The sequence below is a fragment of the Polistes dominula genome, unplaced genomic scaffold, assembly GCF_049000335.1.
Source record: "Polistes dominula isolate Pdom_NZ unplaced genomic scaffold, Pdom_raw_medaka contig_20, whole genome shotgun sequence".
Classification (NCBI taxonomy): Eukaryota; Metazoa; Arthropoda; class Insecta; order Hymenoptera; family Vespidae; genus Polistes; species Polistes dominula.
In genome coordinates this window covers 7663481-7685200 of record NW_028301147.1, presented here as the reverse complement: position 1 = coordinate 7685200, position 21720 = coordinate 7663481, and the positions used below count along the sequence as shown (strand labels likewise).

Here is a 21720-nt window from a genome sequence, read left to right as displayed (position 1 = left end):
GGATCTTACAGAGAAAGGATAATGTATTACTTGTTTTGTAGTTACATAACTACGAAAAACATCGAATTTTATCTATTTAACAATAAGATTATTATATATTTTAAAATTAATTATTATTATTAGATTATCTCTGATTTTGCACAGACCATTTATTTTTGGTTTATCATTAGTTATCGTTAAATTTGAAATTTATTTTTTAATTACATATAATATATACATTTGGCCTACATTTTAGGATCGTTTTTTCAAATAGAAATTTAAATGCAATTTTTAATTTAACACTTTTGAGATCGCGTTCAATGGTTTTTAATCCTTTGTAAGATCTAAGGCTGTAGTTCTTTTCTTCAATGTGGAATACTCATAATAATAATCAACAAATATTCTTTTCTATGATGGGTTTTTGTCGAGGATAAAAAAGGATAATTCTTTTTTTCCAACGTGCGAAAGTAAGAAACTTGTTTCTCTGTGAGAGTTCATGAATTTTTGAACGATCCTTGAGAGAGTTCGAATGAATATATAAAACTATCCTGACTAGTCAGATTCGCGAATGATTTTAATCTTGTTAGAAGATCTTTTTTATGTTATATTTTCCGAGCAGAGATTTTACGAGAGAAGACTTTAATTACAATCTAGTAATTATTATCAAAGTTGGCATATTAATGTTCAAATAAAAATTTGTACGTTTGCATTATGAGTTGCTTAACGTTATATTATTCAATTAAAAAGATAAATCATACTTTTAACACACAATAGCAACTTTTTCAGAATAACATTGAAAACTATTTCATTCATTTATTTTTATTATAGCAACCGGCACATGGCTGTTTTTATACGATCTGTCGAAATTATTCGTGCGAGATGTTGAACGGTTCAAAAGTCAAAGAAATATTTCGTTAAAATTAAAATGCGTCGAAAGATCGTTCTCGAGCGTTACAACGATGTTAAGAAAAATTTGTCTAAATCGAAAAACAATGTAGGTAAGTGAGAAATATTTATTAATCAATCTTTATTAACCTAAATTTTATCAATTGACATATGCCAATTAATAGCGTCGTTCTGTAAAATGTATAGTACAATCATAAATTTATTTGGAAAATATTAACTATTAAATGTTGAGTAGTACGAAATGAAATTTTCTTTAGAAATATTTTCACTTGTTTAACGTTTTCATTAAAAATTTAACAAAAGCCATACACTTTTTAAATATTTAAAAGTACTAACTTAGAGAACGAATAATTTTTAACGAGATGTCTGGAAAGAAAAATTTGATATACGAGGACAAGGATAGCTTTTGTCGTGTATAAAAGAAAAAAAAATGCAAATTAAAATATTACAGGAATTAAAGGAAAGATAGGAAGAACTGAGAGTTTCATATACCATTTAGATTTATTTTATTTTTTTTATTTTTTCTATTCTATTTTTTTTTCTTTCTGAGTGAGTATTCTTTCACGTCATTTAATATACGACGAAAATCTACGGGATGATGGTTGACGAGAAGGATAAGTACTTAAGGGAAGTGAAGGGATCATCAGGAGTATATCGTAACTGACGATTTGTTCGGTGCACTTTACAAGAAAAGTGTTAGGTTGATAAAAGATCACCAAATATCTACAACAAATGTGAAATTTTAACGTCGTAACGTTATCGACACGTTCAAATCTTTTTTTTCTACGGATAGGCAATTGAAATTAAATCACGCAGAATTTTACAAGTTTATAAAAGGATAGAAAATGAAATAAATTTTATGAAAAATCATTATATTTTTGCTATTTAAATGAATAATTTAAATAATATAGTACTGTTATTTATAATAGTAATAATAATAATTCAATATTATAGTATAATTTTATTTAATATTATAGTACTCGTCACATTTCATATTTCGAACTAAAAATAAATTTCTTAAAATTCAGCAAAGATATTTACGTGTAGAAGACTGCCAATGAAAAAAAAAATTATTTTTTCATTATACGAAATAAAATAAGAAGAAAAGAATTCATCAAGCGTTTTTCGCAGTTTTTATTTCTTTTTTTTTTTTATTTTGCTTTCTTTATGTTTTTTTCTTTAACTAAAGAAATTTTTACGTATTGAAACCTTCTTCGAAATTTTGCTTTGAAACACTGTCTACATTTTTTTTACCAAACTTTTATATATCTTTTCTTCACTGCATCGATTTTGTCAACTTACTGGAAAAGTGATGAGAGTACATATTATATATATACACATAGAGAATGGTTCATAAGATATCTAAAAATTTAATATATACTTCGATACTTGTCGTTACTGCAAATTTCTTAGTTTTCTGATCGAAAGTCAACGAGAGAACACATATTTAATAAATCTGTATACTTTATTGTTCCATTAGGATATCAATTTTTGGAACAAAATCATTATTTTTTATCTTTCATCCTTAAGATCAGTATGTGAGTTAATTATTAATATTATTTATTTATTATACCATTACAAATAGAGCTGTCCAAAAATACTTTATATTTTATTATATTAAAGATAGAGAGAAAAAAGAAAGAGAAATAAAGGGGTAGAAAAAGAAAGGCTGAATCTAATTGGATATCCAATAAAAATTGAAGTAATTGCATTCAAAGAAATTACAAAGAACCTCATCGATAGATCGAAATGAAATAGCGTTGTGATCCGTAATGAATAGAAGAACCTTTTGAATAGGGCGTCTCTCGTGAAAGAGCATTTTGATTTGTGAATGTTGTGCTTTAGAACGCGATCATATGCCATGGTTTAAAGTAGAATTTCGACATTTGCAAATATTATATAAAATAATATCGAAGAAAGGAAGGGAGAAATTGATCGTTGAAATTCTATTTGAATTTAAATTGGAAAAAGTGATAAAAATAAAAGATAAAATCTTCTCCATATTCAAATGAAATATTTGTAAATATTAATAATAATCAAACTCTATAGGAAGCATTAGCATCGTTAGATATATTAATGATATTATTATTCAGTTATAGGGAAAAAAAGTACTACAGTTGTAATATATTGTCTAAATAATTATTTAGTTTAGTAGAATAATTGCAATTAACAACTACTGTTGCGTCTTCATTAGAAATTTCAAATGTTTTCACCATTTCTTTACAACTCGAGTTATAGAAACACACTAAACGTACGTCGCATGATAGAAGACAAAATGTAAACATACAGGGAACAATAAAAACGAAAGTGTTGCGATATAATATATAAAAAAATGTTTATATCTGATAAGTAATAGTAAAGATAGTTTAACTTACACAAGTTTCACAAAATAATTATACAAATGCGATTGTTTCGAAATTGATGTCATAAACGATATAATGTATTACTCTTTTTTCTTTCTTATTTATTTTTATACATATAATTTCGGATATACTCGTATATTTTTGCTTATGCAGTACATTTTTGTCGAACTGTAATATGTTGTATAATTTGATTAATATTTTGAATTTTACTGAATGAAGTACCATAATTTTGTTGTTCTTGTTTTCTAATCCTTTATTTTCTTTGACAACTGATTAGATGGAACTTATATTTTATCGAAAAGAGCCCAAGCCGTATTGTCGACCATAGTTGAGGGAATTATCGATGAATCGTTGGAGGACGCGAAAAATTTGTCAATTATGTCTGGCAAGAATTGCGTTACCAATGAAGAAATGGAAAAAGCTTTGAAGAAACTCTGTTTACGATTGAACGATCATTTTGCTGTTACCAATAAGGGCAAACACGATTTTTTTCTTAATTGCCAATGAATCAATTGATTAATGCTTCTCTATAAACTCTCATATCATCGATTTATTTATAATATCTGTTTTCGATTGGAAACAATTAAAAATCATTTATACTTCTGCAAAATTCGTGATTTATTTTTTAAAGTCATTTATGGAAAAAAACTTATATTATATTTTTGATTTATTTTATTATTAGCCAACTATGTTACTAAATGGAAAAATATTTATTATATGATTTATTTTCTATTAAAATTATTTATATTATCAAATATATCATAATATCAATTTTATTAATTTTTATTATTTAGTACACCTCATAATTATTGGCACATATCTGTATGTGCGTACACGTATGGACGTATTTTATAATTTACCACAACAAAGAACTGCAATATATAATGTTTTCAAGTTAGGAAAGAATTTGGTACGAAGAGTAAACCGTGCGTAACAAATATTTTCCCTTTTTTCTCTTTTTTTCTTTTGAATTTTAGGATTCAAAGCGGATTTTCGAACACAACGGATGGCATACTTGCAGTTCGACGATACAAAGCTGTGCCATTATAACTCGCTATCATTCTCGCCCTTTTAAATTCTCCGCTTTATATGTATACCACCTATTTTTTGTTCATTTTTTGCGTGCCTATGGGACATTCGAATGATCGAGAGTATAAACGAACACAAGAGAAGAAATGATTGGTTCACATACATGTGAGAAAGTATTTGTGTATAATGTACTCTGGTCGAAAAGTTTGATTACACCTATTGCATTTGTATTATACATTTATGTACAAGTTATAACTTTCATTTTTTAAACATTCCTTTATTCTTGCAAATGCAAAGATGATATATAATATGACTTTACTATTATTAAAATTCATCAAATCTCATGAATTATAAGTAATAAATTTTCGCACTATCCAGTACTGTTTATAACATCACATTACAATATTTTAAGAATACTTGTAGGACATTTTAAAAAATAGTTGGAAAGTTTGTAAACGAGAATATTGAAAAAAATCGTTTGACGAGTGCCAACATTGCGTAAAATAGTTGTACAGAAAAAAGGTGGTTACTTTGACGATAGAAATTTTTTACCATATCTAATAATACTTTATCAAATTTTTCTATCACGATAAGTTTCTCTAATTATTTTTTATAAATATGCAGAATAAAAAATTTAAGAATCATAACTCCCAATAATTTTTAAGATATTTCATTTATGTACTAGAACGTTTATCGAAACTGTTGCTTGATAATGTATTGTATACATTGTTTCTAAGTATTGGTAAAAATAAAAGTGTATATAAAGTGTATATAAACATTTTTCTTAATTGTCTGATAATGCATTGCATTAATCATAAATCTTTAATTTCATTTGATACAATATTAGAAATAAGAAATGTAATAAGCAACATATTTCAGAGACATATTGTCTAGAAATGGATTATTTATCTTATCTCGATAAGTTATCATTCAATGTCTTATCTAGTTTATTTCGTTTATTGTTTATCAATACCGGCAATCGTAAAAAGGTACGTTATAAATTTTACGTATACACGATGTTCAACAAAAGTTTTCAGAACTTAAGCTAGGAAACATACAATTCTCATTAAATTGAACTTAAAAATATCTAATCGAAGTAGCTTAAAAAATAATTTTGATTAAGTTATAACTTCATAAGTGTTTCCATCACTATCGACTTGATTGCTTTTATTTATCATATGTTCTAACATAAGTACTATCAGAAATTAGTCTAACGTAAAATACTTTTACTTTTTTTTATTAACATAAAATAAAATAAAAACGAAAAATCATTGGTGAGTGTTTATAAATAGATAGACGATTATTTTTTCAAATCGTTCCATAGGAATTTATAGTTTAGTCAAATAGATGATTAATTGTATAATTTATTATAATTTAGTAGTCAATTAATTGTTATCGTATTTAAAGGATTTTATTTTTGAACTTAAAATTCATCTTAATGTATATAAATTACGTGTCCAGTAAGTATCCGCAATGGACTCCTAAACTACTTAACCGATTTTTATGAAATTTTTTGTGTACATTTGGCAGGTATGAGACTAGGACATCTTATATTTTTTATACCCCTGAGTGATAAGGGTGATCCACCTTGATTATTTTTTCTTTGGAAGGTAAAATTTGTGTGTGTGTGTGTGTTGCGATCTCATTTTACCGCGCATGCGCGATTAGCGATGCCGTTTGTCATATAACAACGCCATTTAGTGTAAAGCCACGATATTAAGAAAAAGAGAAAAAGAAGACAAATTTTATGTGCGTATATTCAGATCTATCTATATATTTATTATCTTTATTATCGAGGCGATAATATTTATGACTACAATTTTTTAAATAATATAATCGTGTTTTTTTCGTTTCTCACTTAATCTTAAACCTTTAATAGGTTAATCAATAAGATTAAGTGTTAACAAGACTTTGTCGCTGCATTTGCATACAAGCGAAATCAAAGCAAGGTAAGTTAATTAGATTTTCTAATTTTTACTTAGAAGACATATTTTTTAATATATCAACTAGAGTTTTTTATTAAGCAAACCTTTCATTTAGAAGATGTTTTATTATAAAAGCAGTATTGTTGATTACATGTTCAATTTCTTTATTAATTTTAGCATATTTATCAAACCATAACTTATCACTAACCCCAGAAGTCTTTATAGTTAATATATCTGCTCAGGTAAAATAATAAAAGAACAAATATATTATCAGTATTCTTTTTTTCATCATTAAGTACTTTAATTTGATCTATTTATGTGTGTTTTTTCCATCAAAATGCAGAGGGTCCAATTGATGTACCAATGGTCCAGATGTACCGACTGAATTCAAACGCGTTCAATTTCCAATTAAATTGGCATTCGCAATGACAATCAATAAGTCGCAAGGTCAAACAATGTCTGTTTATGGCTTAGATTTGAGTACACCGTGTTTTTTACACGGACAATTATACGTGGCATGTTCTCGCGTTGGTAAGCTATCCAGTTTGTCTGTGTTAGCTAAAGATGGACTAACCAAAAATATCGTACACTCCATTGAACTAACAGATTGATGTTTTTTTCTGTGTCCTTATGATTAGTGATTATGATATTATTATGATATGTAAATATAAAATAGATTAATTGATGTTATTAAGTACAATGAATTAAAGAAATGGATGTTTGGTGTTTTGTTATTTGTATAGGTCGTCATTATTCACAGCGCTCCATTCCTCTTTCAGTCATAGATCACATCCCCACACATTTACAATAAGTTACTTACTTTTTATAAGAATAGCTTATAGCGCGATTATTTTTTATTTTTTATCGTTATTTAGATATCTAGGTTTTGTAAGTATTCAATAGTTGGTGCTGCATTTTAATTCAATTATTTTAATTGATTTTACATTACAAGTTTTTTTCAAATTTACATACGACATAATGTTGCTTTTTCCATTTTTTCCTATTACCATATTATTATATATTCATCTATTTTTAGTAAACAACTTTTTAAATAATTATACTTCAATATGATATGATTTAAAAGTAAAATTACAAATTTGATGTTCTTTTGTGCTTAATTTAAACTCACCGAAATTCTAAGTGAATACTAATTAGACTTCATTGAACAGTTTAAAAATTATATTAAATGAACGTATTATAAAACTAGGTAGAAGTGAAACCTTCAAAGAAAACCAAGCTTTGATACATGAACATATTTAAATAATCGGTTTGTAATACAGCGCCATCTATTAAAAGAACCTTACAGAATCTAGATAACTCTAAATAAAAATATTTCAATTTGTTATAAAAAATAATAAAAAAAAATCGCAATAAAAATTATGCTATGTGCTAAGTTGGAAAAAAACGCGTGCAATAAAATAAATTTCATTAAGATAAAATAAGCAGTTTCAGAATTATTAGTGGAAAAACATAATGTGACACTGAATTTTTATATACAGACTTTTATTTATTAATTAATACGTAGAATAAAAAATTATATATTGAATTTTATTAATTAATAAATAATTTTTGTTTCGTCGGTTTTACGTTCTTCCGTTTCACGATTTTTAAATCAATCTAATTCTAAAGAAGTTTTCACGTCAAAAAAGCCACATCAACGCGTGGCCGGGGTATCCCTAGTAGTTCATATTTCTATGAACAAACTTCAGGAGTGTTTTATGTAATCGCCATCACGGAAAGCGTTTGTTTCCTATAACTTTTTATAAAAATGGTATTTGTCAATTTTCTTTGAAGTTCTGTACATGACATTTCATGAACGTATATGTATTCTGTGCTTTCGTAAAAACTTTTTGCAACCATAGTTACAACATTTATAGAAAACGAATTTCACAAAGTTTTGGAACACAGTCTATCTGCTATATCCGACAAAAATAACTATCTGAAATAGTCGACTAGTTATTGTAAAATTTACAAAATAGTGCTTGTTTAATTATACTAAATTTTAATGTTGATTAATCATTAAACGGATGAATGGACTTAATTTAAATTTGACGAAAAAAATAATGTAAAGATACTTTTTAATTTCAAATAAATTATTTTGATCACTTTGATATTTTATCATAAATATTTTAATATTAAAATGAAGTATATTGGTGATTATATTTAATGCATAGAAACAAGTGTAAAAGCAGACCGATCTCTTTGAAGATGCGAAAATGTGAAGTTTTTTCACTGGGGTCCGGAAAGCGTAGTTCTTTCACCTGACCGTATGCCGGAGGCTTCATTATATGTATAGTATATGTGTATGTATGTATGCATACATTTACGTAAAGTGTACTATCAGATGGATACAATCAATAGGTCGCATATATAAAAATAGAAATGCGAATGGAAACATTTTTCCCGTGATAGCCATGCAAAAGAATGGGTCGAGCAAAAAGAAAAGATAAAAAATGGAAATCAAAAAAGACAAAAAAAAAATAGAAAGATAAAACAGAAAATAAAAAATAAAGAAAGAAAAAAAAAATGAACGGACAACGATAATCAATCGAAAAATGATTTTGAACGGTGAAACGTAACGGTGTGTACCATGCTATAAATCTTCAAACCTACCGATTAAACAGATCCGCTGACCGCCCGTACTAAAACACAAATACTCAACTATTTTCGGGAACGTGAAAATGTAGAATATATTTCCGTTTTAGGTATAACGAACATATCTATAGGATATCCTATTTGAATCCATTCAAGCGAATATTATCGCAATTGATAGTAAAGAAAGCTAGTTAGATCAATTTTTAAAAATTTCAATATATAATAGTATAATTATTAGTTATGTAGGAATAAAAAATCAAAAGATACAATTATAATTGAAGAATTATGAAATATCAATTATTCTATTTCATATTATATTTGTTGTTCATGAACATATAATTATTCTATATACAATCTATATAAAATATTATAAATATATTTGATATAATCAAATGAATAGGCTCGAACATATCTAACAAGCAAATAGTTTTAATTAATATGTTTTTATTTGTTTCAGTTTATTGTTACATCGTAAAATAATAAGATTAAAGTATAATTGAAATAATCAACAGAACCGAAAGACGGTAATAAGAATAATCCTTTAAATTAAACGAAAAAAATTTCATTCTCATACGTTCGTTTATAATTTAAGATTCCGCTATTATGAAATAGTCAACTATTGGGTAGATTGTAGTAACGACGAGGATGTTTTTCTTTCTCTTTTTGGAATTTCTTGAATTATATAAATAATTCATTTATAGCTTTTATTGTTTAGTTTCAAATCATTTGCGCTTAAAGGTATTGATCAATTAATTTTAAAATAAATGTAATACCCTCAAATGTGTTTAATTATTTTCCAAAGATAGTTAATTCAGTTCTAATTTAAAATCCTTAGGTACTTCTACAGCTTGTTCAGGAAAAAAATAAAATCGCTTAGTTAATGTATTTATAATACACGGTACTTGCTTTTTATCATGATATTTTGGTTCCTTTTCGTTATGAGACACATAGTTTAATGCAACACTTAGAGAGACGAAAGTAAGTAAAGTTAATAGATCGTAATTTTTTCCATATCTTTCAAATATCGAACAAATTTCTTGAATGAACCATGATCCATATTTATTTTTAAACGAAATGTTATCTAAATTATAAAATATTCGATTTATTGATAAAGATTATAAAAAAATTCGGATAATATTATAATTATAATATAAAAGCTATTAATATTCACCTGGTGCAGTTGAATATCCGATCAAGAAATCTCGTTCATCAGGTGTACGAAGCATGTCAAGCTTTATTTTGATAAGTTCCATTGGACTTAAGTTGTAAACACTTACATCCGGTAAACTGTTCTCTGATGATAATTGTTGTTTAAATTGCGTATTTTCCTCATACTGTAACTCGGTACCAGCATCAACATCATCGCCACGGCATGCTTGTATAAAGAATAGTTTAGGTTTTCCTTTGAGAGAAGGACAATTATTTTCTGAAAATGGACTCCACAGATCGATGATATCATATGGTTCGTCGTATGCACAAAGTATGCCTGAATGACCATGGGTCATTACAACAATTAGAAGACAATCTATATCGGATTGAACCGTTTGTGCGACTACAAAAATAAATTAAAAATAATAGTGAGTAATTTATCGGCATAAATAATGAGGTTTCATTTATGAGATTCAATATATTATAGAGAAGCAATTTATCATTTAATTTGTACACATTTTCTGTTTCCACATTTTATAGAGATATCTCAGAATGATTCATAATTATTTTTATCGATAAAATGTACAGTTAAGTTAGATATTTTACGCATTGTGTAAATACGAAATTGTGAAAAATGACAAAAATGTAGTGATCTAATAAAAATATTTCTAAATAAAATTAATGACTCAACGGATTAAGTAAGTAAATTATTACCTTTACTTAATATATCTAATATTTTATCCCTTGTTTGATCTTTATAAATTTTTACTGCAAAGTTGAACGTTTGTAGCAGAGGAATTAAATTATTACAATCTGCTACAACTCCAATTCGCTTTTTCTCTTTATTTCTATAAAATTTTTCGTGACAGAATATGAAAGCCAAGTTACGTTTTTTACCCCTCATTGGGTACATTTGTGTTACTTCAATTTCATTGTTTAAAGGTTTCATAGCTGCATTATCGCTAATAATAAATAGTAAAACTTTGTTTAATACGATGAAAATAATTTTGCAATTTTTTCAAATCTACAAATGATTCAATTTAATCTCACCAATGATCTGTACATGGACCAGTCGTAGTCTCGTCCATTTTTTCTGTTTGCAGGCGCAGAAAGAGCAAGACTAATAATAAGGGAAATGGAAAACGAGTTGCCTTCGTAGAATCTAAGATGCAACTAGGCTCATAATAATTCTCCATACTTTATAATATAGTTATACAATTTTACGTTAAAGCTGTTAATCTCTAGAAATGCCTTATCTATTTTCTCCGATTTCAACCGATTAGATTAGATTATATCTGAACTTCTTAGTCTTCCTTGTACATTGAAGCGTTATGTTGTTGAATCTTCTAAGAAGCACTTTATTGCTTACGAGTAATCATAAAATACAATTTTTCTCGCTTAAATTAACAAATATTGTTGACATACATGGACGATATTGATTTGTTAGGGGACAATAAAGAATCTTTAACTAATAACGCGAAAATATTAATAGATAATACAAAAGAACTAGGGCTGCAAATAAGCCTGGAAAAAACCAAATATACGGTCACTGATAGAGTTCAAAATGTGCGTAATATTGTAGCTTTGGTCGTTCGGGATAAAATTTTTGAACGGATCAGCAATTTTAGGTATTTAGAATCGATCATAAATCAGACGAACGAAATTAACGAAGAACTTAAGAAAAGAATTTAGGCAATTCATGCTTTCATTCGGTCAATAAATTACTCAGCTCGCGCAGTTGTTGTCTAAACGCTTAACCATTTGACCTATTATGACGTAGACTCTACGTCGTGATGTTTCTGTCTTAAAACTGAAAGCGATGTATGCTATACGTCCTACCAACACGCTGAGACGCTGCTTGAGGGGTAACACCACTCTAAAATTTTCAAAAAATTGATTTTTTTTTAGCTTAAAGTGTACTTTAGATGTCTAAAAACAATATGCACTTGGTCCCGAAGCATAAAAAGATTTTAAACATGTCAAAATCTTGGTTTTACCGAAGCGCTTCGAAGTGAAGCGAAGTGTGAAAATGGGACACTGCAGCGCTGCTTAAAGCGTAGCACAAGGCACCGCCATCGTGAAGTTAGCGTGTAGGTCAAATGGTTAAAAATCAGGATATACAGGACAATCATCCTAGTCCTTTATGATAGCGAAACGTGGTCACTTACGTTACGGGACGATAGGAAATTTAGGGTTTTCGAAAACAAAGTTCTTTGTAAAATCATCGGTGCAAAACGCGATGAGGAAACAGGTGAATGGAGAAAACTCCATAATGTAGAAGTACACAGACTGTACAACAAACCGGACATCATTAACGTCGTAAAATCACACCGATTAAGATAGCAGGTCATGTGGTTCGCATGGGGGAATAAAATACTGGTCGGTATACCGAGTAGGAAATGACCACTAGGTAGACCGAGACGTAGATGAGAGGACAATATTAGAAGGAATCTGAAATTAATAGGCTACGAAGACTGCGAATGGAAGGATCGCGCTCAGGGACGGGAACAATAGCGGAATGTGGTATTTGCGGCAATAAACTTTCGAGTTCCTACTGCCAATTAATAATAATAATAACTTAACAAATATTGAAAATAGCATGGTTTATTTATTTCATAATCAAGAAGGTAAAGAATATGAGTATCGTGATTGACACGTATTCCTTGCTGATGACATTAATATTATTGCTTATAAAAAAACTGATTGTCAATTGCCGATGTTACGTATAAACTGATATAGCCATTTTCTAATGAAACATGTGTGAGTTTATAGAAAATTAATAGGTTTTATACTTAAATATTCAATATTATTATTACTAATATTTATTTTAGCTTACATTTATTGATATATTTTTTACCTAGATATTTTATGAAATACATGCACTCTATATCATTTCATATAGTATATATAAATAAGAAGTATTTATAATGTATCATACAAACTATTGATAGATATTTATTTATTTATTTACAGTTTATTGTCATAATAAAAGAATTTCGTAAAGCTTCGATATTACGAAAAAGTTAACTATTGCATAGTTCGCGGTAGCAATGAGGATGTTTTCTTTTTTTCTTCTTTCTTTATTTTCTCTTTCTGAAACTATTACTTGATTTAAAGGGCAATTCATTTTTGGCTTATATTGCCTAGTCTTAAATCATAGAGAATAAACGTATCAGCCAATATATGTTTAAATAGATGTAATGCCATCAAGTTTGTTTTATTATTTTCCAAAGATAATTATATTGGTCCTAATTCAAAATTCTTTGGTACTTCTTCAGCTTGTTTAGGAAAAAAATATAATAGCTTAGTTAATGTACTTATAATACACGGTACTTGCTTATTAATATTTAACTTTGATTCATCTAAAATTTTAAGTTCATAATTTAGTGCGACACGTTGAGAGACTAAAGTTAGTAAAGTTAAAAGATCATAATTTTTTCCATATCTTTCAAACATCGAACAAATTTCTTGAATGAACCATGATCCATTTTCAGTTGTATACGCAATATAATCTAAATAATAAAATATTTAATTTAATTTTTACGATTATTAATAGTTATGATAATTATTATAATATATAGTTATTATAGTACTCACCTAGACAAGTTGCATATCCGATCAAGAAATCTCGTTCATCCGGTGTATTAAGCTTTTGAAGTTCCATTGGACTTAAGTTGTAAACACTTACATCCGGTAAACTGTTCTCTGATGATAATTGTTGTTTAAATTGCGTATTTTCCTCATACTGTAACTCGGTACCAGCATCAACATCATCGCCACGGCATGCTTGTATAAAGAATAGTTTAGGTTTTCCTTTGAGAGAAGGACAATTATTTTCTGAAAATGGACTCCACAGATCGATGATATCATATGGTTCGTCGTATGCACAAAGTATGCCTGAATGACCATGGGTCATTACAACAATTAGAAGACAATCTATATCGGATTGAACCGTTTGTGCGACTACAAAAATAAATTAAAAATAATAGTGAGTAATTTATCGGCATAAATAATGAGGTTTCATTTATGAGATTCAATATATTATAGAGAAGCAATTTATCATTTAATTTGTACACATTTTCTGTTTCCACATTTTATAGAGATATCTCAGAATGATTCATAATTATTTTTATCGATAAAATGTACAGTTAAGTTAGATATTTTACGCATTATGTAAATACGAAATTGTGAAAAATGACAAAAATGTAGTGATCTAATAAAAATATTTCTAAATAAAATTAATGACTCAACGGATTAAGTAAGTAAATTATTACCTTTACTTATTATACCTAATATTTTGTGCTTTGTTTGATTTTCATAAATCTTTACCTCAAAGTTGAACGTTTGAAGTACAGATTTTAATTTATTGCAATCAGCTTCGACTCCAACTCGCTCGTTCTCGTATTTTCTATAAAATGTTTCGTGACTAAATAGGAGAGCTAAGCTATATGTTTTATCCTTCATTGGGTACATTTGTGTTATTTCAATTTCATTGTTTAAAGAATTCGTGGCTGAAGTATCGCTAATAATAAATAGTAAAGCTTTGTTTAATACAATGAAAATAATTTTGCAATTTTTTTCAAATTTAGAAATGATTCAATTTAATCTCACCAATTATCTGTAGATGGACCAGTCGTAGTCTCGTCCATTTTTTCTGTTTGCAGGTGCAGAAAAAGAAAAACGAATAAAGGAAATGCAAGAAATCGAGTTGCCTTTATAGAATCTAAGTGGCAACTATCTTCATGATAACTCTTCATGCTTTATAACACAGTTACATGATTATACGTTAACACTAATAATCGTTATATTTTCTCCGATTGTCACCGATTAGATCCGATTATCTCCGAATTTTTCAATCTTTCTCGTACGTTCAAACATTATGATTTTGCACATCATAAAAAACATTTTTTTCTTTTTTTGAATGATTTATTTCATAAATAGTAATGTAATAAAGTACGAGGATTATGATGAAAACTTTTTTTTTGTGATAACATCAATATGAACTTGAAGTTGATGTCAAGTTCGTGCCGATATAGTCATTTTTCGATTGAATAATCATAGAATTAACAAGAAATTAATATAAAAGATATTGTATTTAAATCTTTCTAGTTTTGAATATGAGTCCCTTTTTAAATTTATATTTTTATTTTCATAGTTATATCCTAAACATTTCATTTATTTAGGTTTATTGAAGCCAAAGTTGCCATAAGTTTCTTTTTTGTTTTACTGTATATCATAATTACACTAAAATTGAAACCGCAAAAAGTGACGGAGACAGATTAGAATACTTTTATAAAGTCTATAGACCTGAAAGTGTTTAGATCAGAACTGGCTGTGAAAAAAATGCAACGGATTATTATCGTGGTCTTCAGGAAATTTGAGATAAGAGTGTCGTATCAGATGGTATCGAGAATGGATCAGTGTGTTTCGCGTGTAGTAGTATCTGACAAGAGATAATCTTTGTACAAGTCTCTGGTTCACATTTAAAATGAAAAAGTACAGTTTGCGTGAGCCTTACTTTTGAAAGTCCCTCGATGGATTGTTCACGATAGTTGTCATTTTATTTTCGTGAACGTATATAAACATATATTTATTTTAGGATACTGTACACGTCGATATCTTTACGTTGAACACGTTTCTTCATATGAATGTTATTTTTTTTTTTTACTATAGTTTTACATCTTCTTTTGTACTGAATAATATTTTTCACTACAATCCTTATCCTTCCAATACTTTATTTGATATCTGAATATGAAATGAAAAAACAAATCCTAGAAAAGTAAATAACGAATAGAAAATAAAAAAGGTGGATATAAAAATAGATAAAAATTAAATGGAAGATTTTGAATATGTAAGTTTGGATTATAAAAAGAGAGTGAGATAGAAAGAGAAAGATAGAGAAAGAGAAAGATAAAGAAAGAGAAAAAAGAAGCGTGGATCTCGAAATGGATGCACAGTAATGTCGTCCTTATATCGCATGCATAATGCAGAGAGAGACATGCAAAAATGCTCGCGCTTAGAGAAGACGGTGCGGTGTGTCTTTAGCACGACAAACGCGGTCAACATTTTTTCTGGCGGACGTACCATAGCGATGAAATTAAAACGAAAACGGAAATATATGTAAAACGCGTAGGTGGTGAGATGTCCGCTTGTTCATGTTCTTTCTCGGTCGAGCACGCTTGCAAGCTCACTACTGAAAAACTCCTGGGATGGTAGAAGTTGTTATATCTTAAGATACTTATTTGTCTCCTTTTTTGTTTTTATTTTTTTTTTAATTTTTTTTCATCCAATAGAAATGATTAGAAATTTTATAATGTTCTTAGATGTACATAAAAATTTTATAAGTGGACTATTACGTTAATTAATAATTTGTTTTATTTGAATTCTACAATATTGATTAATATTTTGGATTAAATGGATTAATGAATGAATAATCGATAAAACGTACGGCATATGAGATATTCGTTGTCCGATATATCTTTTTTGTTCTCCAATAGGATGAATATTGTAAGAAGAATGAGACTTGGTTGCGTTCTATCCCTAGAGAAGACCAAAGAAGAAACGAACGTTCGATGTTGTATCGTAGATAGTAGCTTAAAAAGTGCTTCAAGAGGCTAGAGCTACGAGGTAAGCCTGCTTTACTTGCCGATAGTCGAACGTGCTGCTCGAACGTCCACTTCTTAGGATCACGTATCCTCGATGGCTCACGTCCACGACTTACAGTTTCCACACGATCGCCAGAGCATCCCAGATATGGCTATACTCACTGAAAGCAACGATCTTCGACTTTAAAGGTCCAACCCTGTATAGCATCCCCATTCTTTCTTTCTCTCATTCTTTCTCTCTTTCTATTTCTCTCTCAGCAACACTAAATCGCTCTCGCGTATTTCCTGGAATTTCAATTCGACCGATTCGCGATTCATGTCGATAATCGGCACTCAGGGAAACGTTTGGAGTATTGGAAAATCGCTTGTCTAGACTTCCGATTGGATGTTTTCGTATTAGTATTGCTACCTTTTTTTCATTTCTCTACCGACGAAAAAGATATTTTTCAAACGATCAATGTATAACAAAGACCACGTTTATTTGTTTGAATATAAGAGACATGGAGAGAAAGAGGAAAAAAGAAAATTTATCAAGGTTTCTTCATGTTCTTTATAAAATAAAATGAATTTTTCAAAAAAAGAAAAATGTTGAAAAAAGTAATATCCAATTAATTAGATAAAACAGTTTATACCGTGTAATATGCACATGCTCGCTTAGATAGCAACATGTTACAAAGAAACCTCGTCAGTCGTATATTTCACTGTGAGAGAAATTTTCCTGTAGCGAGTCGTCCTTTTGAAGATATAAGAAGCACAGAACTAGGTACACATTCTACAATGTCCTCATTTCCTTTGTTACTCGGAGAAATTATGAATTTACATCCCGCGCATTTCAATGATGAAAACCATTCTTTTATTATTCAATATTACAACCGTTCTTATTATAGAAGCAACGGAAACATGCTTTGATTGTTTTAATTAAATCATTATATTTTCATATAACATACACTTATATACATATATGTTGGAGAGTTTTAAGTGTAGCAGATGTAAGCGAAAAACTAGTATTCAGTCCTTTTCTTTATATCTTATTTTTTTGGAAAGTGTCGGGTTTGCAGTATCGGGACCCTTTGAAGAATTTCGGATTCCTATGTAAATATATGCGATAACATTTCGATGTTCTTGATCAAGTCTCTTTATGCATAGTTCCCACTACCAAAAACCATAGGCTGTACCCGTCGATGGACTATGGGGTGGATCCTTATGCTATTGGTCAATAAGATTCGTAAGCTCCTTCCCTCTCAAAAGGGGTGTAGGTCATTTTTGATATAAAATACGTGGAAAGAAATAAGAAGTTAGCAGTAGTCAGGGCAGTAGTCAGAGCAGTAATCGTAGCAGTAGTTGTAGTAGTAGCAGTCACAGCTGTAGCCGTAGTTAGTCATCAGTCGTAACAGTCGCAGTTGTATTATAAGTCGTTATCAGTTGTAAGAATACAGTCGCTCATCTAAGTTGTAACCGTAAGATTGTGAAACTAATATTGTACTTTTTCTAATACCTGTTTTAAATAAATCTTATTAGTAGGATTAAACTGAGTGTATGTTCACCTCGCACCTCTCACCCTAAATAAAATTCCCTACATATATGTTATATATACCTAATCACAACGATAAAGAATATTGAAAGGATAATTGAATTTTAATAATAAATTTGTCTAGTTTTTGCTAATATTGTTTAACAGCCAAACAGATCCTACAATCACCAATTTTGCTATACATATGTCCAACATAGAGAAAAGGGATTACCGCAAATGGTTTTTAGATGTGGTAAACGCATAATGACGATCGCCGGTGCGGTTCATTTAGTCGTGGTAACGATTTCACGGATCTCCGTGGCACATCACAGCGTAATGCTTTTAGCGACGGACGGTAAACTCTTTATTTCCGCGTGATATACGAGCGGATTCCACTGTTCTCCGAGCAGATTAAACGAGCTGGCTCGACTGCGTCGTCAATGGACTTCGTTTCGAGAGTCCTTTCATTATCCTGGGAAGAGAGGAGGTGAGTCGTTGAGGTTGTAGTAGTGATGACGGTGGTAGTGGTAGTAGTAGTGGTAGTGATGGTACTGTCGTTGAAAGAGGTGAAGAAAAGAGATAGGAGGAAGACGGGACGATTGGTTGAGGGTGAAAAGAGAAAGAGAATGGAATCGACGAGTTGAGAGAGAAAAGACGAAAAGAGCAGACAACCGGCTGGAAAAACGAAGAGAGTGTTAGGAGAGTGTGAGTGAGAACGATAGATTGAAAGAGAGAAAGAGAGAAAGAGTGAAAGAGAGATGAAGAGGGTTAAAGGGATGAGGAGGGGTGGGTGGGCATTAGAAGAAACAAAAGGGGTATTTTCGTCGCGGTGAGAGGAACTCAAATGGAGAAAAGCGGACTTTTCTCTTCTCTTACTACTACTCCTACCTACTCTTCTCCCACCCTTCCACATATCCTTTCGCCTAGCCTAACCCTTTATGTCTGCGGTCTCTAAGGATTAATGTCGGACGGCACACTGCCAAAAATAGAATGGCTGACCCACCGAATATACCTAGCCGACTTTAAAACGTGACCATCGGGCTCGCGTGAACGATAATAAAAAGTCTTTCTCTCTTGTCTGAATATCTAGCTTTACAGATTTGACGAGTTAAAATAAATATTGCCGAACTAAGGCAGTCGTGTTAGATAAATATTATTATATTATATGTATATAATATATCAATAGTATTTATATATATTTATTTTGATATCTCGCGGTATTATCTCTGCAAGTAAAGATTTCTTTTAACATTCTAACAAATTTTATTTCAAATGATCGTATATATGTCTACTTAGAATTTTTCTCTATGTCATTCTTATAGAATCATCATTAGGGATAATCGGAAGATCTCAACGCGAGGTTTCGGAACAATAAACGGAGACACGGTGGTTCGCTCGTAAACCATCATCATCCCCCGTCGTCTCGTGTAAACGTCCTGACGTCGCTTTTAGCTGTCGTGCACGTGTCTCTGGCCGTGCGAAATAAAGTGTAGGTACGCGTTTGCTGCCCTTCTCTCTCTCTTTCTTTCTCCCTTTTTATTTCCTTTTCCTTTCTCTTTCTCCTTTACTCCTCATGCTTCCCGCGTAAATATTTAGAGGCGTTTTCCCCGTAGAGAGGTAAAAAAGAAAAACAAAAAAGAAAGGTAACGGAGGAAACGCTATCAGCAAGGTAGAATGGTGGTTGCGACGTTACCTCTCGCTCTTTCTTTCTTTCTTTCTTTCTTCTTTTCGAGGGGAGGTTGGATCCAAACGAACACGAACACGTGTGCACGACACGTTGGCCTGCCTGCTCTCATGCATTCATTATTTTCTCGTCGGCGAGGACAAGGACGAAGAGGAGGATACTGACGAAGAGGAAGAGAACGATGCTGTTGGTGGTGGTGGTGGCCGTTTGGGCCGCGTGCGATGCTTCTAAATTATTTTAAACCGTTGTACGTACCGGCACGATATAACGGAGACACATATCCGAGCCGAGTCCGATGGCGGACTCGCGAGCATTAAAAAATGTGCGCGCAGGTGTCGTCGGAGGATATATGGTTGACCCTGTCAAAACCACGAGAATGAACGCAACCGAGTTCTCTAGCGACGTGTTCTACGTCCTATGTCTTTACAATAGTTTACTCGTGCGCGCGAACGTGCGTGGATGTGTTTTGTGTGTGTGTGTGTGTGTGTGTGTATGTGTGGGAGTGGGTGTGCATTTCTCCAAGCATATGATATATTTACATGTAATTTGACATATTAATAAGACTTTAATGAATGAATAATTAAGTTATAACGCGAGATTAATTTACCCAAAGCACTCATGGGTGAATCGGATTATTGTAGAATTCAATTACACCAATATTTTATGATTCAAAGTTATTGTATTTTCATAATTGATTTGTTCAAATTGTTCATTAAATAATTATACTTTCCGTTGTATTTTCTTGATTGCTATAATATATAGGATATTTTAGGATATATATTTACTTTAAAAATTGACTAGTTTCTGATTAATTGAATAATTCGTTAACGTAACAGAAAATCTTTTGGTTTATTGTATCAATTTAGATATAACTCTTTTGCGTTTCACAATAGGTGTCTATATACTCGTAACACACTTCTTGTACTCAAGGCTACTATAAAGAGATGACAAAGAAGGGTTTTACGTATAGGTAAAAGAAGAAAATATATCGTACGTAACGTTATTACAATAAGATCGACGATTTGTAAGATGAGATAGAGAAAGATAAATGGATAGATAGAGAAAAGAGGAGAAAAACAGAAAGAGAAAGAACAAAAGGCGTAAGAGAGAATAATAGAAGATGAAGGACGATGGTGCTAGGTCGAGAAGGTCTAGAATCATGAAGTTGAGAGAGAGAACGAGGAGGGGATGAAGAAGCAAAGTCACGGACCAAGAGAGATAAGACCATAGTTCTTTGAGTTGAAGCTATAATGGTCCGCGGAACTAAAAGTTCCTTCTGATATCAGTTACCGCGAGTAGAAAGTAAGGTGGTGATAGTGGTGGTGCTAGTGGTGGAGGTGGTAGTACCTTGGCAACCTCTTCCCTTTTCGTTAAATATAACTCGAGAACGTCCGAGGAGTTCGCTATAAGTTATTTTATTAGATGCACGATCTTCTCAAGAAAAGCAGGAGAGGCTTGTTGCTATATATATATATTCACGATCTTTGAAAGAAATTCGTTTATACCTTCCATATTGTTTAGAGACCCACTGAATACCAATACATTTTTGTTTCTAAGAAGAAACCTATTCGTACAACTTAATATTCAGATGTAGAAGTTCAGATCGATGTTCTTGAGGATTGGAACTATACCGTTATCGTGTCTTCTAACTTCTAGGGAGTGGTTTTACAGCAATTAGTCCCACTCGAGGTTCAGGGTCAAGGTCTTAGTATTCTAATACTATTTGGAAGTTCAATGTATTTACTTCTCTCTCTCTCAAATTGGGAAATACGAATGTCGTTACCGAGTTGCCGATATACAGCATTGTCCTTTCAACGAGATTACGAGAAGACTTCTCTTAATTAATTCCCGTGATCGATCTTAATCAAATTAGGATCGTCGTCCTTCGAGTTCTATTAAATTAGTTTAAATTCTTTTTTACATAAATAAATTGATTATATAGAAATTTATATATGTATATGTATATATAAATTAT

General features: G+C 30.4%; 3 protein-coding genes across 3 annotated transcripts; 1 reads left to right on the top strand and 2 right to left on the bottom strand.

Moving 5' to 3' along the window:
• Positions 1–186: 186 nt before the first annotated feature.
• Positions 187–8968, top strand: LOC149030969 (uncharacterized). The gene is made up of 2 exons (XM_089177145.1): positions 187–977; positions 3526–8968. Exons 1-2 carry the CDS (start codon positions 905–907, stop codon positions 3753–3755), a joined length of 303 nt encoding a protein of 100 aa, XP_089033271.1. The 5' UTR covers positions 187–904; the 3' UTR covers positions 3756–8968.
• Positions 8969–9208: 240 nt separating this feature from the next.
• On the bottom strand, positions 9209–11139 carry LOC107074030 (caspase drICE-like). The gene is made up of 4 exons (XM_089177146.1): positions 10997–11139; positions 10661–10908; positions 9969–10349; positions 9209–9878 (listed from the first exon to the last, which is right to left on the bottom strand). The coding sequence occupies exons 1-4, from the start codon at positions 11032–11034 to the stop codon at positions 9604–9606; spliced, it is 942 nt and encodes a 313-aa protein (XP_089033272.1). The 5' UTR covers positions 11035–11139; the 3' UTR covers positions 9209–9603.
• A 1393-nt stretch (positions 11140–12532) lies between these two features.
• Positions 12533–14795, bottom strand: LOC107074031 (caspase-1). The gene is made up of 4 exons (XM_015335047.2): positions 14558–14795; positions 14221–14468; positions 13544–13909; positions 12533–13458 (listed from the first exon to the last, which is right to left on the bottom strand). Exons 1-4 carry the CDS (start codon positions 14701–14703, stop codon positions 13184–13186), a joined length of 1035 nt encoding a protein of 344 aa, XP_015190533.2. The 5' UTR covers positions 14704–14795; the 3' UTR covers positions 12533–13183.
• Positions 14796–21720: the final 6925 nt, after the last annotated feature.

Bases quoted from the DNA above. Each gene is read 5' to 3' on its own strand.
- LOC149030969 (XM_089177145.1), top strand. From the start codon at position 905: ATGCGTCGAAAGATCGTTCTCGAGCGTTACAACGATGTTAAGAAAAAT. The intron at 978-3,525 runs GTAAGTGAGAAA...ACAACTGATTAG, and splicing joins TAAATCGAAAAACAATGTAG to ATGGAACTTATATTTTATCG.
- LOC107074031 (XM_015335047.2), bottom strand. From the start codon at position 14,703: ATGAAGAGTTATCATGAAGATAGTTGCCACTTAGATTCTATAAAGGCA. The intron at 13,910-14,220 runs GTAATAATTTAC...TTATTTTTGTAG, and splicing joins ATTAGGTATAATAAGTAAAG to TCGCACAAACGGTTCAATCC. The intron at 13,459-13,543 runs GTGAGTACTATA...TTTATTATTTAG, and splicing joins CGGATATGCAACTTGTCTAG to ATTATATTGCGTATACAACT.
- LOC107074030 (XM_089177146.1), bottom strand. From the start codon at position 11,034: ATGGACGAGACTACGACTGGTCCATGTACAGATCATTG. The intron at 10,909-10,996 runs GTGAGATTAAAT...ATTTATTATTAG, and splicing joins GGTCCATGTACAGATCATTG to CGATAATGCAGCTATGAAAC. The intron at 9,879-9,968 runs GTGAATATTAAT...TTTATAATTTAG, and splicing joins CGGATATTCAACTGCACCAG to ATAACATTTCGTTTAAAAAT.